This window comes from Muscardinus avellanarius (assembly GCF_963383645.1).
Source record: "Muscardinus avellanarius genome assembly, chromosome: 4".
Lineage (NCBI taxonomy): Eukaryota > Metazoa > Chordata > Mammalia > Rodentia > Gliridae > Muscardinus > Muscardinus avellanarius.
This window is the reverse complement of record NC_137789.1, coordinates 148,644,507-148,658,793: the sequence shown is the minus strand read 5'-3', so window position 1 is coordinate 148,658,793 and position 14,287 is coordinate 148,644,507. Positions and strand designations below refer to the sequence as shown.

Here is a 14,287-nt window from a genome sequence, read left to right as displayed (position 1 = left end):
GGCCGCCCTTGCCAGCCAGGTGGCCCCCGGCCAGCGCCACCTGCGCGCCCAAGGCCGACGTCCCGGAGCGCGTCGGGGGCGGGGAGAAGGGCGCGGCCGCCGCCTCCCGAGCCTCGGACGGCCCGCGCCGGCCCGCCCCGCTCAGGTGCGCGGGGTGAGCTCACCGCGCTCGGCGCCCGGGAGGGGAGGAGGGAGGGGAGGAGGGGGAGGAGGAGGAGGGGGAGGAGCGGGAGCCGATCCAACTTCCGGGTGGTGTCGCCGCACGCCACCGGCATCTTGCCGCTTCTCCCCTCCCCCGTGCCCCGCGCCTCTCCTCCTCGCCTTTTATCCCCAGCCCCACCCGCCAAAATGAACAGCTCGGACGAGGAGAAGCAGCTGCAGCTCATCACCAGCCTGAAGGAGCAAGGTAGGCGGCCGGGCGCCAGGTGCGGGCGGCGGGCGCGGGGCCGCGGCAGGTGGGCGCGGGGCTGGGTCCGGGCTGGGGCCCCGCGCCCCGCAGGGCCGGGCACCCATGGGCGCCCGCCGCGCGGTCGGGGCCGGGGCTGGGGGCGGCGTGGCGGGCGGCGGGGGGCTCGGCCGGCTCGTCCCGGCCCCGCCCTGCACAGCCTGGGCGCTCGGGGCCTGCCCGCCGCGGCCCGTGCAGCGTGGCATCGGGTTCGGTGCAGGGCCACCTCCCTCCCCCAGCTGGCATCATTTTTCCAGGCCGCGATGTTTTGTTTTTTTTTTTTTTTTTAAATCACCTCCCATTTTTAGCAATTTATCAGCTCCCTGCCTTGTGTCTGGCTGCCTGGAGGAGCGGGGCTGGCGCTGGGCGGAGGGGAGCCAGGCCGTGTGCCCTGCCTGGTACCCGGGGAGTCTCCCGCAGGGACGAGCTGCTTCGGTCTCTCGCTTTCATCAGTTACCGCACACTTCTGAACAAAGCCAGATCAGAGAGCCATTGTCAACCTCACACATTTAGAAATTATTATACCCCTCCCAGAGGGTGGTCCGAGGACAAGCATCCAGAAAGAGCAGAACCGCGCAGATTTAGGAAGTAGTGACTTGCTGACAGGGCGAGACCGTGGGACCGGCCCTCTGCGGCTTAGTCCCAGTTCTGCTTCTCCTGGCCCAGCTCTCCAGCTTTGTGAACTTGGAGGGGTTCTTCCCTTTTCTGAGTCTTGGGGTTAATCAGACCTGTCTAAAGACAGGTTCTAGCCAGGCGTGGTGGCACAAGCCTGTAATACCCGTACTTGGGAGGCTGAGACAGGAGGATCACGGGTTCAAGGACAGCTTTAGGAAGCAGTGACACCCATCAACCTAGCAAGACCCCTGTTTCAAACTAAAATACGTGTGTAGTTCAGAGGTAGAATGGCCCTGAGTTCAATGCCCTGTAACACACACACACATACACACACACACACACACACACACACCCTATACCAGATGGCCTGTGGTCCTGTTCAATACTATGACTTGTTGCTTTTGTGTGTGTGTGTGTGGTATTGGGAATTGAACCCAGAGTCATTCTACCACCAAGTTACATCTCCAGACCAATTTTATTTCTTATTTGGGTACAGGGTCTCTCTAGGTTGATGAGAGTTTCACTACTTGCTGAGGCTGTCCTTGAACTGTGATCCTCCTGTCTCAGTCTCCCAAGTACTAGGATTACAACTCTGAGCTACCACATCCCAAATCCTAGGATTACAAGGGTTGGCTACCACACCTGGCTACAACCTGTTGCTGCTTGAATCCATGAACATCCCATCTGCAAGGATACCTGGGACCCACATTTCCTGGCAAACGGATCTCAGGAGGTCCATGTCCTGTGTGACCTTGGAGGAAATTACTTAACCTTATTGAAATGGACATAATACATTTCCCTCTGACATCCAGCATCTAGAAAGTTCTAGATCAGCCAGGCATGGTGGTGCACACTTGTAATCCCTGCGCTTGGGAGGCTGAGACAGGAGGATCTGAGACAGGAGGATCGCACAGGTTCAAAGCCAGCCCCAGCTACTCAGTGATTCTCTCGGCAACTTAGTGAAATTCTGTTTCCAAATAAAGTATAAAATAGGTCTAGGAGTATAGCCCAGAGGTAGAAAAAGCCCCGGGTTCTACCCCCAGTACCACCACCAAAAAAAAAAAAAAAAAAAAAGGTAAGTTCTGGAAGTGTGTTAATCTCTTTTACCTTCCCAGCATCATTGCTTCCCATTTTAGATAAGCTTGATTGTAAAGCATTAGTAGACAGTGTCTTTATATGGAATCTCTCAAGTGTTTTGTTGAGGCCTGGATTTTGTTAGCACTTATTTATTTATTTTTATTTATTTATTGGTACTGGGGATTGAACCCAGGGACATTCTACCTTAGCCCTTTTTATTTTTAATTTTTTAATTTTTTAAATTGTTTTTATTTTATTTTTTTGCGGGTCTGGGGATGGAACCCAGGGTCATTCGACCTCCAAGTTACACCCCCTGCCCTGCTTTTTATTCTTTATTTTGAAACCAGGTCTCACTGAGTTGCAAAGGGCCTCACTATTTAGCTGAGGCTGTCCGTGAACCATGATCCTCAGGTCTCAGCCTCATGAATGCTGGGATTACAAGCATGTGCCACCACGCCTGGCTATTTTTATTTTTTACATTTTTTTAATATTTTATTTTTATAGTAGTGGGGATAGAACGCAGGGACATTCTACCTCTGAGCTACACCCCTAGCCCTATTTTTTATTTTTTTATTTTTTATTTTGAAACAGGGCTCGCTGAATTGCAGAGGGCCTCACTAAGTGACTGAGACTGGCCTTGGACCTGTGATCCTCCTGTCTCAGCCTGCCAAGTACTGGGATTACAAGCATCCGCCAACACACCCAGCTTAGCCCTTTTATTTTGAAACAGGATCCTCTAAGTTGCTGAGTCTGGCCTAGAACCTGTGATGCTTCTCTCAGCTTCTCAAGTACTGGAATAACAGTCATGCACCACTATTATTGTTATTATTATTGTCACTTTTTGTGGTACTAGGGATGGAATCCAGGGACATTCTACCTCCGAGCTACACCCCCAGCCCTATTTTTTTATTTCTTGTTTTGAAACAGGGTCTCACTGAGTTGCAGAGGGCCTCACTAAGTAGCTGAGGCTGGTCGTGAACCCGCAATCCTACTGTCTCAGCCTCCCAAGTACTGGGATTACAAGTCTGTGCCACCACCCCCTGCTCTTAGTACATTGTGTGTGTGTGTGTGTGTGTGTGTGTGTGTGTGTGTGTGTGTGGTACTGGGGGTGGAACCCAGGGGCTTTCTACCTCCGGGCTATACTCCCAGACCTATTTTATATTTTATTCGGAAACAGGGGCTCACTAAGTTGCTGAGAGCCTCACTAAGTAGCTGAGGCTGGCTTCGAACCTGTGCGATCCTCCTGTCTCAGCCTCCCAAGAACAGGGATTACAAGCATGCGCCACCACGCTCGGCTAGTACATTATTTTTATTAACACCTTTCTACCACTCCGTGCCATAAAATATTAGTGGATATCAGCTGGGCATGGTGGGGCACACTTGTAATCCCAGCATTTGGGAGGCTGAGACAGGAGGATTGCCGTTTGCAGACAGCCTCAGCTACTTAGTGAGGTCCTTCGCAACTCAGTGAGACCTTGTTTCAAAATAAAGAATAAAAAATAGAGCTGAGGTGTAGCTTGGAGGTAGTGTGCCCTTCGGTTCCATCCGTACCACAAAACAGCAACAAAAATATATTAGTGGATATCAGATTTTTTTTTTTTTTTTTTTTTTTTTTTGCGGGTCTGGGGATGGAACCCAGGGGCATTTGACCTCTGAGCTACACTCCTGCCCTATTATTTTTTATTCTTTATTTTGAAACAGGGTCTCACTAAGTTCTAGAGGGCCTCACTAAGTAGCTGAGGCTGTCTGTGAACTGCGATCCTCTGGTCTCATCCTCCCAAATGCTGGGATTACAAGTATGTGCTACCACGCCCAGCTATATCAGATCTTTTGATGGGCAGTTTTCAGATTGATATATTTTAAGTCCTTTCATTCTGTATGTAATTTTATGGTAGATTCACAATGCACATAAACCCACAAATTGTTTTTGTTTGGTTTTGGAACACCTCTGTGTCTATGTTGGATTAAGGGCTGGGAAAATGGGGAGGATTTCTAAGTTTTGGGCTCTTCTATTGTATTGGAAAACAGATGTATGGCATTGGTATTTTTAGAGGCTAATTTTCTTGATTACGGGCATATCAAAAGTAATAGAATAGTAAGACTTTGGAATTTGTGTTTGTTGAAAGTATACTTTTTTAAGGGTAGGGAATGGGGTGGGAATTGGGGAAGGGCTACGAGAGTGATGTGTGCATGTGTGCCTCTACCATCTTGTACTCCATTAAGATATATGATTACAGCCGGGTGTGGTGACACACACTTGGCAATCCCAGCATTCGGGAGGCTGAGACAGGATTGCAGGTTCGCAGACAACCTCAGCTACTTAGTGAGGCCCTTTGCAACTCAGACCCTGTTTCAAAGTAAAGAATAAAATATAGGGCTGGGGGGGTGTGTCTCGGAGGTAGAATGTCCCTGGGTTCCATCCTCAGTACTCCCCCCAAAGATATATGATTACAGTACACCAATTAAAAAAAAAAAAAGAAAGTACACTTTTTTAAAGGATAGTGAGTTGGTTAGATTACATAGGTGTTAGAATTTTTCCAACCCACAGTGTGATGTTTATACATTCCCCAAAGTAGGGCTTTTGTCACTGAAGCATAGTCTGTGATAACAATTGACTTATGACTTATTTCAGGAGTTTTTAGTTGCTATTTGATCTGTGGGACCAACTGGGGAGTGAGGGACTTGAGCTGAAAGTACAGGCTCTTGGGGTTCTTCTCAGTACTGTGGTCAGTTTCCTAAGCTGGATGGGATGTTCTGCCTATTAACATTGTGAGTCATGATTTCATGACCCCCTACGAATGTGAACAAGAAAAGCCATCACCAATTCAAGACTCCATTTTCCTTTTTCAGTGTTGAGTAGACATGTATTCATTCCTTTGATAAACACCAAGTACTTATATGAGGCCCCTGTGCTAGGCACTGGTGGTAGAGAGAGTGAACTAGATTATTTTTGCTCTACGTTTTTTTGCCTAGTAGACAGTCATTAATCAAATAGTAATAAAGGTATAGCTACATAGTTTTTTCTAGTGTAGATTCTTAGGGAATTGTTGGATTAGGTCATGCACATAATAAAGATTTGCTAGACAGTGCAAAAGTGCCCCCCCCCCCAGGCGGTGCCAGTTCACAGTTCCCTGAGCAGTGCCCTTGTCACCACAGACTAGATAATATTGGATAATAACAATCAATATTAATTTGACAGCTGGACAAGTTTGTGAATGTTTGCTTAATCTAATGGGAAAAATGGTACTTTTTTTGTGGTATGGGGGATTGAACCCAGGTGCATTCTATACCCGAACTATACCTCCAGCCCATTTATATTCTTTTTTTTTTTTTTTTTTTTTTTCGGGCCTGGGGATGGAACCCAGGGGCATTCGACCTCCGAGTTACACCCCCTGCCCTATTTTTTATTCTTTATTTTGAAACCGGGTCTCACTGAGTTGCGGAGGGCCTCACTAAACAGCTGAGGCTGTCCCCGAACCGCAATCCTCCGGTCTCAGCCTCCCGAATGCTGGGATTACAAGCATGCGCCACCATGCCCGGCTTATTCTTTATTTTGAAACAGGGTCCCACTAAGTTATGAGAGACCTCACAAATTGCTGAGGCTGGCCATGAACCTGCGATCCACCTGTCTTAGCCTCCCAAGTGCTGGGATTAGAAGCGTGTGCTACCACGCCCCGCTGAAAAAATGGTACCTTCTAGGATTTGTGTTGCTCTGGGTATTAGTGGATATGTAGTCCTCTTAGCTATTTACTGGGCATTTGGGTTTCATCGGCCGTTCCTTCCTTAGTGAGCTTTAAGTCTGCAATTTGAACCCATTGCCCAGGAGGGCGCTGAGAAGGAAGGTCTGTCTCAACCACAGAGCTGACAGCAGCCTTCCCTAATGTGACGCCTTCAGTGGTGTGGTGAATACGGATGCTTTTGAGAAAAGTTGTGAAGTGTAATGACGGAGTCTGTCATAATATGAGCAATCTCTAATTCATACTTACCATTCCCTAGGCTCTATGTCTTATAAATCACACCCACTTCTGAATTACTTCAAAACATTGTATGTCCCCTTCTTGTGAATGGTATAATTAGCTATATTATGTCTTTCTAGAAAGTTATATTATGTCCCTTTAAAAAAAAATTAGCCAGCGTGTGATTGCTTATGTTCAAGCAGATGTTGAGGTAATGAGGTAATTCTCCTTTTGTCTTTTTTTTTTTCGGGCTTTATTTTATTGGTCTGATTGACATCTTAATGCACAGAGAAATGGCAACTTTGGATACTATTTCCGATGCATATTTCCTAGCTCCTAAAGTGGACATTTCCCTTACAAAACATCATACAATTTGCTCCCCTTCCAGAATTCTGTTGGAAAATGATAGACTTAGTTCAGCATTTGTTTAAGGTGCCTGGTTTTCTTTGTAATTCATTGAACCCACGTGCTCTGAATATTCATGTCCAGGCACTGTGCTAGGCAGCAGAAAGAGATGACTAAGACCCTGTTCCTGTGGATGAGGAGTTTCAGTTTTGGAGACAAGTGCAGCCCTGTAAATTCTGGGAAGAGTGTCTCATTGGCCCAGTGGGGGTCATGGATTCACAGCCTGGGGCCAGGAAGTAGCCTGATTGGCAGCTGCTCTACAAAGACCAGTGGTTGGAGTAGCTCTCCAAAGCAGAATGGGCCATCATCAGGAAAGAGGAAGCTGGTTATGGTGACATACACTTGTAATCCCAGTGTTTGGGAGGCTGAGACGAGAGGATCACAGGTTCAGAGCCAACCTCAGCAACTTAGCGAGGCTCTCAGCAACCTAGTGAGACCCTGTTTCCAAATAAGATTAAAAAATCGGGCTGAGGGTATAGATTGGACATAAAATGCTTCTGGCTTCAATCCCCAGTATCCAAAAAAAAAAAAAAAAAAAGAAAAAAAAAGAAAAAAGAAAAAGAAGAGGACGCAGTCTAGGGTGATACAGACAGCAGGTGCTCACTAGCGGTCAGCACGGTAGTGCCATGTTGTTGCGAACTTGATGAAGTTTTGAAGAGAGTGTTTACCACTCTCTGCGATTTTATTTAATTTTGTGGTGCTAGGAATTAAAACACGTGTCACAGAGCTATTGTCCTGGCTCTAATAAGGATGTTCTAATGTAAGATAAACAACAGCAAAATCCCCAAGGCTCTGGGCTATTCTGTGGTGAAGACTAAAATGAGTTTCTCCAGTTTTCGCGGGGGAGGGTGATACTGAGGATTGACTCCAGGGCTCCATGGATGCTACGTGAGTGCTGAGCCGCGCCCCATCCTTGATGATGGTTTAGCAAGCTATCCTTTCACCTGCAGAGTTAGTATCATTTCCCCCAATTTACTGAGTTGGTGTATGAGAGTTGGGTGGAGGTTCAGGTGTGTGTGTGTGTGGGGGGGGGTACTGGGGATGCAACCAGTGGACATTCAACCTTTGAGCTACACCCCCAGCCCTACTTTTTTTTTTTTTTTTAAATTTTATTTTATTGGTGCACTGTATTCATACATCATAGTGGGATACAAACTTTTGTAGACATACATGCACACATCGCCCAGTCAGCCCCCACCCGATCCCCACCCCATTCTCTCCCCATCCCTCCTTCCCATGCTTGGCTTAGTGGTTGGCATCTAGTATTATAGCAATTTATCCATAATTAAAAATGATAATCTCACATAACAGTTTCATTTGTCTGATACCAAGCGTTTGATGATTTAAAGATAGCATTTCAATATTTCTTTTTGCTTTCTTTCTTACTAGAGCATATTTTTTTCTGTTTTTTTTAGGTGAAACTATCATATATTTATATATTTATTTTTCAGAAAAAAATCTATCCTAATATGGAATATGAATTCTAGATACCCAAAACGATCTTGAAAAAGAACAAATCTAGCAGATATATATTTTCTGATTTCAAACCATATAAAGCTACAATAATTGAAACAGTGTAGTACTGTTCTAAAGGCAGATATATAGACCATTAGAGTTAAATACAAGCCTAGAGCTAAATTTTTCCCTATATTGTCAAGTTATTTTTGACAAGGTTTCCACGAACATTTGGTGGTGGAAATAATAATCTTTTAACTAAATATTGTTGAAAAATAATAATTACATGGAAAAGAATAAAATTGGACCTTTACCTAATCCCATATACAAGTATTAACTCAAAATAGATAAAAGACCTAAATATAAATCTTAAGACTATAAACTTTTAGGAGAAAATCTGGGTCATAAAACCTCACAACATTGAAATTGGCAGTGATTTCTTGGATATGATTTCAATGGCACAGGCAACAGAAGAATATACAAACTCCCTAAAAAATAAAAGAAAATATTGTATATCCAAAGACAATGTAAACATTTAAAAGTTACTAATAGAATTGGATAAAATATTTCCAAATGCTATATCTGAAGGTATATTAATATTCCAACTAGAAATCCTAAAAATTAACAACAATAAAGGCAAACAATACAACTTAGAGATAGGTAAAAGACTAACATAAATAATGAATCTCCACAGATAACCAATCTTAGTTGTCTGTTGGATGGAAACTCTTGTTTCTCTGGTTCTGGTGAGTGTTACCTATTTCTTCTTTGTAGTTAATCTCTTTGAGTATTTTCTCTAGCGCTGGTTTTGAAGACATAAATTCCTTCAGTTTCTGTTTGTCATGGAAGCTTCTTATTTCTCCATCTAATTTGATAGAAAGTTTTGCTGGATAGGAAATTTTTGGCTGGAAGTTGTTTTCTTTCAGAGTTTGGAATATGTTACTCCAAGCCCTTCTGGCTCTCATGACTTGGTTTGGGAAGTCTGGAGTGATTCTAATTGGTTTGCCTCTGAATGTCACTTGGCCCTTTGTTTTTGTTGCCTTTAAGATTCTCTGCTTGGCTTCTACATTGGTCATTTTGACAATTATATGGCGTGGGGATCCTCTTCTCCGATCCTGTCTAAAGGGAGTTCTATAAGTTTCCTGGATCTGTGTATCAACCTCTTGCTCTATATTTGGAAAATTTTCTGCTATTACTTCCTTGAAGAGATTGTTGATCCCTTTGGTATCACTTTCTTTTCCCTCCTCTATTCCAATGATTCTTAGGTTAGCTCTCTTAAGATGGGCCCATATATCTTCAATGTCAGATTCCTGCTGTTGGATATTTTTTCCTAGATTAGAAACTATGCATTCATTTTTGGATTGCTCATCTTCTAAGAGTGAGATTCTGTTCCCCATGTGGTCTAATCGGTTGTTTGTGCTTTGAATTGAGGCCTTTACTTCATTAATTGCATCCTTTATCTCTTTTTGGCTCTCTCTGAGTTCTTTTCGAAGCACCTCTATTATTTCTACAGTTATTTTCCTGATTTGATCTTCTAGAAATCTCTGATTTTCTGTTTTATCAGGTTCTGATGTTGTGGGGTTGTGCACATTCATTACTCCAGTGTTATTCCTCTTTCCCATGATTTCGGAGGTTTGTGCCTTCTCTGGGTTCTTCCCTTGGGTCACTATGGCTTCACTTAAGGTGCTCTGGATCTCGAGTCTGTATTATCTCAGACCCCACTACTCCTTTACTGGGTTGTATCACAGAGTCTCCGACCCAGGGAGTCGATAGAGGCTGCTTTAAACTATGGGGGGTGCCAGGTTGCACGTTCTCCTATGGTGTGATATCTCTGCCACCACCACTCCCTCACTGGGTCAAGTCCCAGGAGGCCCAATACTGCGATTTCTCCTCTGTGGCCCGCAATTTGACTCACTGTTCTTGAGTACGCATATGTAGCTGTACTGGACTCGGTGAATTCACTGCTGCTGCCGCCGCCGGTGGCAATATGGCGCCTCTGCCACGCCCTCGGCCATGAGGCTGGCGTATTTTTTCTTCTCTGGTTTTGATTTCCACTCTGAATCCCTGCAGCGTGTGCTGAGCTCAGCCACTGGGAACTTTAAATGCTGTCTGCGCCGAAAGATCCCGCCTGGCTGTTCCACAGCGGCTCACCTGGCTTGCTGTAGCCGTCCGTTGAGTTCGCCGCTGCCGCCGGCAGTATGGCGCTGCTGCCGCGTCCTCGGGCGCGAGTGTCTCCTCTGTGGCCCTGAGCTCTGTTCTCAGTCCGCTTTCTCTCTGGAGCCTGGTGGTTTTTTTGTTTTTCTGGTGATGGTGTTTTCTGGCTATGAAAGGCGCTCTTTTTGTGGTAATGGAGATTGATTGTTAGCGGGACTCTTAAGCCCCGCTTTTCTCGGTCGCCATCTTCCCGGAAGTCTCCCTACTTTTTTCTTGAGACAGGGTCTCATTAAGTTCCCGAGGGCCTCACTAACTTGCTAAGGGTGTTCTCAAACCTGTGAATCTCCTGTTTCAACCTCCCTGGGATTACAATTATGTGCCACCATGCTCAGCTCTTTTTTTGTGTGTGTGGTTTTGGGGATGGAACCAAAGGGCATTCTACCTCCAAGCTGTACCCACCAGCCCTGTTTTTTATTCTTTATTTTGAAACAAGGTCTCACTAAATTGCAGAGGGCCTCACTGAGGACCTAAGGCTGACCGCAAACCGCGATCCTCCTGTCTCAGCCTCCCAAATGTTGGGATTCCAAGTGTGTGCCACCACCCCAGCTTTTTATTTTTTTATTTTTTTATTTTTTTGAGAGCTGAGTTAGTGGTTCACTGGGCTCCTGAGTCAGAACGTAGCTGAAACATCATCTTGATAAAAGGGGCCCAAGCTGTTGTCTGTCATCATGACCTTATTAGTCTGGAAAAGCTGAAGTCTTGTCAATCCTGGATCCGTATGAAGTTGGCTTGGCATTAAATGAATGCCTTGGTTCCAGGCACAAACTTGGCTTCACACCAGTATTTCTTAAAGTGTGGTCCAGGATCCAGCTGTCTCCAAAGTACCAGGTACTTACTAGAAATTCGGTATCCTCACAAAGGTGGAGAATCTATGCAAAGGAAACACCAGCTGGACAGTCTTCTAGGAGATGGACACTTAGCATAGATGAGGGACTGCATCATCTAGTCAGAATTCCACTGTGCCCTTAATATTCCCCTAGGTAGGTGAATCTTATTTATTTTTTTGTGAACCCAAGAGCATTCTACATTTTTATTTTATTTTATTCTAGTGTGTGTGTGTGTGTGTGTGTGTGTGTGTGGTACTGAGGGTGGAACCCAGGAGCTTTTCTACCTTTGGGCTATACTCCTAGATCTATTTTATACTTTATTTGGAAACAGGGTCTCACTACATTGCTGAGAGCCTCATTAAGTAGTTGAGGCTGGCTTCGAACCTATGCGATCCTCCTGTCTCAGCCTCCCAAGTGCGAGGATTACAAGCATGAGCCACTACGCCCTGCTATTTTTTATTTCAAAGCAGGGTCTAGCCGGGCGTGGTGGCGCACGCTTGTAATCCCCGCGCTTGGGAGGCAGAGACAGGAGGATCGCGCAGGTTCGAAGCCAGCCGTGCTGGCTTAGGAGACCCTGTATCCAAAAATAAAATAGGTCTGGGAGTGTAGTCCGGAGATAGACGGGCTTCCAGGAACCCCAGTACCACCAAAAAAAAAACCCAAACAAACAAAAAAAACAAAAAAACAAAGCAGGGTCTAGGCTGTCCTTGAACCTATGATTTTCCTATCTCAGACTCCCAAGTACTAGGATTACAGGTGTGCGTTATGACGCCTGGAAGGCTGAAACAGGAGGATCACATAGGTTCGAAGCCAGCCTCAACTACTTAGTGAGGCTCTAGCAACTTAGTGAGACCCTTTTTTTTAAATAAGTATAAAAAAATAGGTCTGGGAGTATAGCCTGGAGGTAGAAGAGCCCGTGGGTTCTACCCCCAGTACCAAAAAAAAAAAAATATAAACACATAGAAAACAAGTATATAAAGTGAAAAATACAACTGCATGTCCCAGCCCATTGTTTCTCAGTCTTTATTTTATTATTACTCTCCTAAGGATCCTTTTTAGACATTTTATATACTGTGACCCACTGGAGGGCCATAAACCATTGTAACTACCAAGATTTTGTAATTTGCTTAGTAAGGATGATATCACCCCCTGCTCTATCTAACTCGATTCCTCAGAGTTATCCACTGTTAACCATTTGTTGTATTTTTTTTGTTTTTTCAAAAATTATGTGCTTCTATGTACGTAATATATTTTACCACCTAATATATAATTTTTTAATGTCAGCACATGTAGAATTACGTTATTAAAATTGATTAGATGGGCTGGGTGTGGTGGTGTACACTTGTAATCCCAGCATTTGGGAGGCTGAGACGGGAGGATCACCGTTTGTGGACAGCCTCAGCTACTTAGGCCCTCTGCAACTCTGTGAGACCCTGTTTCAAAATAAAGAATAAAAACTAGGGCTGGGAGTGTAGCTCGGAGGTAGAATGTCCCTGGGTTCTATCCCCAGTACTGCAAAAAAAAAAAAAAAATTAAAAATTGATTAGATGCTGTTCTGTTTTATGAATCTGCCACAATGTGTTTATCCTCTGGATGGATGTTTCTGTGGTGTTTAACTGGTAAAATTAAACTGGGTGTGGTGATGCATGCCTGTTATCCCAGTACTTGGGAGGCTGAGCTAGGAGGATTGAAGGTTCAAGGTCAGCCTCAGCAATTTATAGCAAGGCTCCCTGTAACTTAGTGAGACTCTGTTTAAAAATAAAAAATAAAAAGGACTGGAAGTATAGCTCAGAGTCAGAATGCCTCTGGGTTCAGTATCCCCAGTAAACACACACACACACACACACACACACACACACACACACACACACACACACACAATTATGCTTCCAATAATGAATTTAAGTTCAAGAAATCAGTATGAACTCATTTAAGCTTAACGTATATGTGGATGGTTATGTGTAGAAATATATATTATATATGTGTGTGTTAGTAGACATGGGTTTAATTTCTTGTCAGCAGAGAGTATAGATGAACCTATCAGTGAGTACATCTAGTATCCAGAACATGGGTTCTAATGCCGTAAAAGAAAACGGGTGCCAGGCGTGGTGGCGCACGCTTGTCATCCCATCATTTGGGAGGCTGAGACCAGAGGATCGCGGTTCGTGGACAGACAGCCTCAGCTACTTAGTGAGGCCCTCTGCAACTCAGTGAGACCCTGTTTCAAAGTAAAGAATAAAAAATAGGGCAGGGGGTGTAGCTTGGAGGTCGAATGCCCCTGGGTTCCATCCCCAGACCCGCAAAAAAAAAAAAAAAAAAAAAAAGGAAAAGAAAAGAAAAAAAAACCAGGGTCCTGGGAGATATGGCTGTTTCTAGGAAGCGGCAGGAAGTACCACAAGATAGGTGTGATGCATCCTGCAGTGCCAGAAACTGCGGAAGTGATCAAACCAATAAGCCCGCAGTGACGGGGCTGTGGAGACTGAGCCAACGGGGAGAGCGTCTTCCAGTGGTCCAAGGTAGAACGATTTGAGAAATACAGTACTGGATTATACCCCAAAGTGTAAAATAAATATTCAGGAGTCAGTACCGATAGAAATGATTGAATAAATTAGCAGGGAGAAGAGACATTTCTCAGGCAGAACCAAATGATTTATGTAGATACTCTTCCACCCTCAAGTAGGGCTTGTCCATACTGCCTTCATCCCCCAAAGATGGCATTATAAAAGGGGAGAATAATTTTGCAGTGGACATACCTGACGATACCTCAGCTCAGTGACCCAGGTCATGTCCTTCACGTGGTAACAGTGGCACTATCTCTGGTTTTCCCTTAAACACCCATAAGCCCAGTCTACTGAGGAACACATCCGACCAGCCCCAGTGGCAGATATTCTACAGAAGATCTGACCCCTGAGCCTCAATGCTGGCGAGGTCTAAAGAGACACAGACAAACAAATCAACAAAAACCTGTTGAGGTAAAAAGTGAGCAGAGGCTGGGCGTGGTGGTGCACGCCTGTAATCCCAGCATTTGGGAGGCTGAGGCAAGAGGATCGGGGTTCACGGACAGCCTTGGCTACTTAGTGAGGTCCTCTGCAACTTAATGAGACCCTGTTTCAAAATAAAGAATAAGCTGGGCATGGTGGCGCACATAATCCCTGTGCTTGGTAGGCTGAGGCAGGAGGATCGCACAGGTTTGAAGTCATCCTCAGCTACTTAGTGAGGCTCTCAGCAACTTAGTGAGATCCTGTTTCTAATAAAATATAAAATAGGTCTGGGAATGTGTCCTGGAGGTAGAA

The 14,287-nt window shown here is 44.9% G+C and overlaps 1 protein-coding gene across 1 annotated transcript in view; it reads left to right on the top strand.

Moving 5' to 3' along the window:
• Nucleotides 1-348: 348 nt before the first annotated feature.
• The window catches only part of SHTN1 (shootin 1), a gene marked incomplete at both ends in the record, with an annotated part of 126,045 nt that continues 112,106 nt past the window's right edge, over nt 349-14,287 (top strand). The window contains one exon of the mRNA XM_080694619.1: nt 349-406. Coding sequence (XP_080550745.1) covers nt 349-406 — 58 coding nt within the window. The remainder of the gene's footprint in view (nt 407-14,287) is intronic.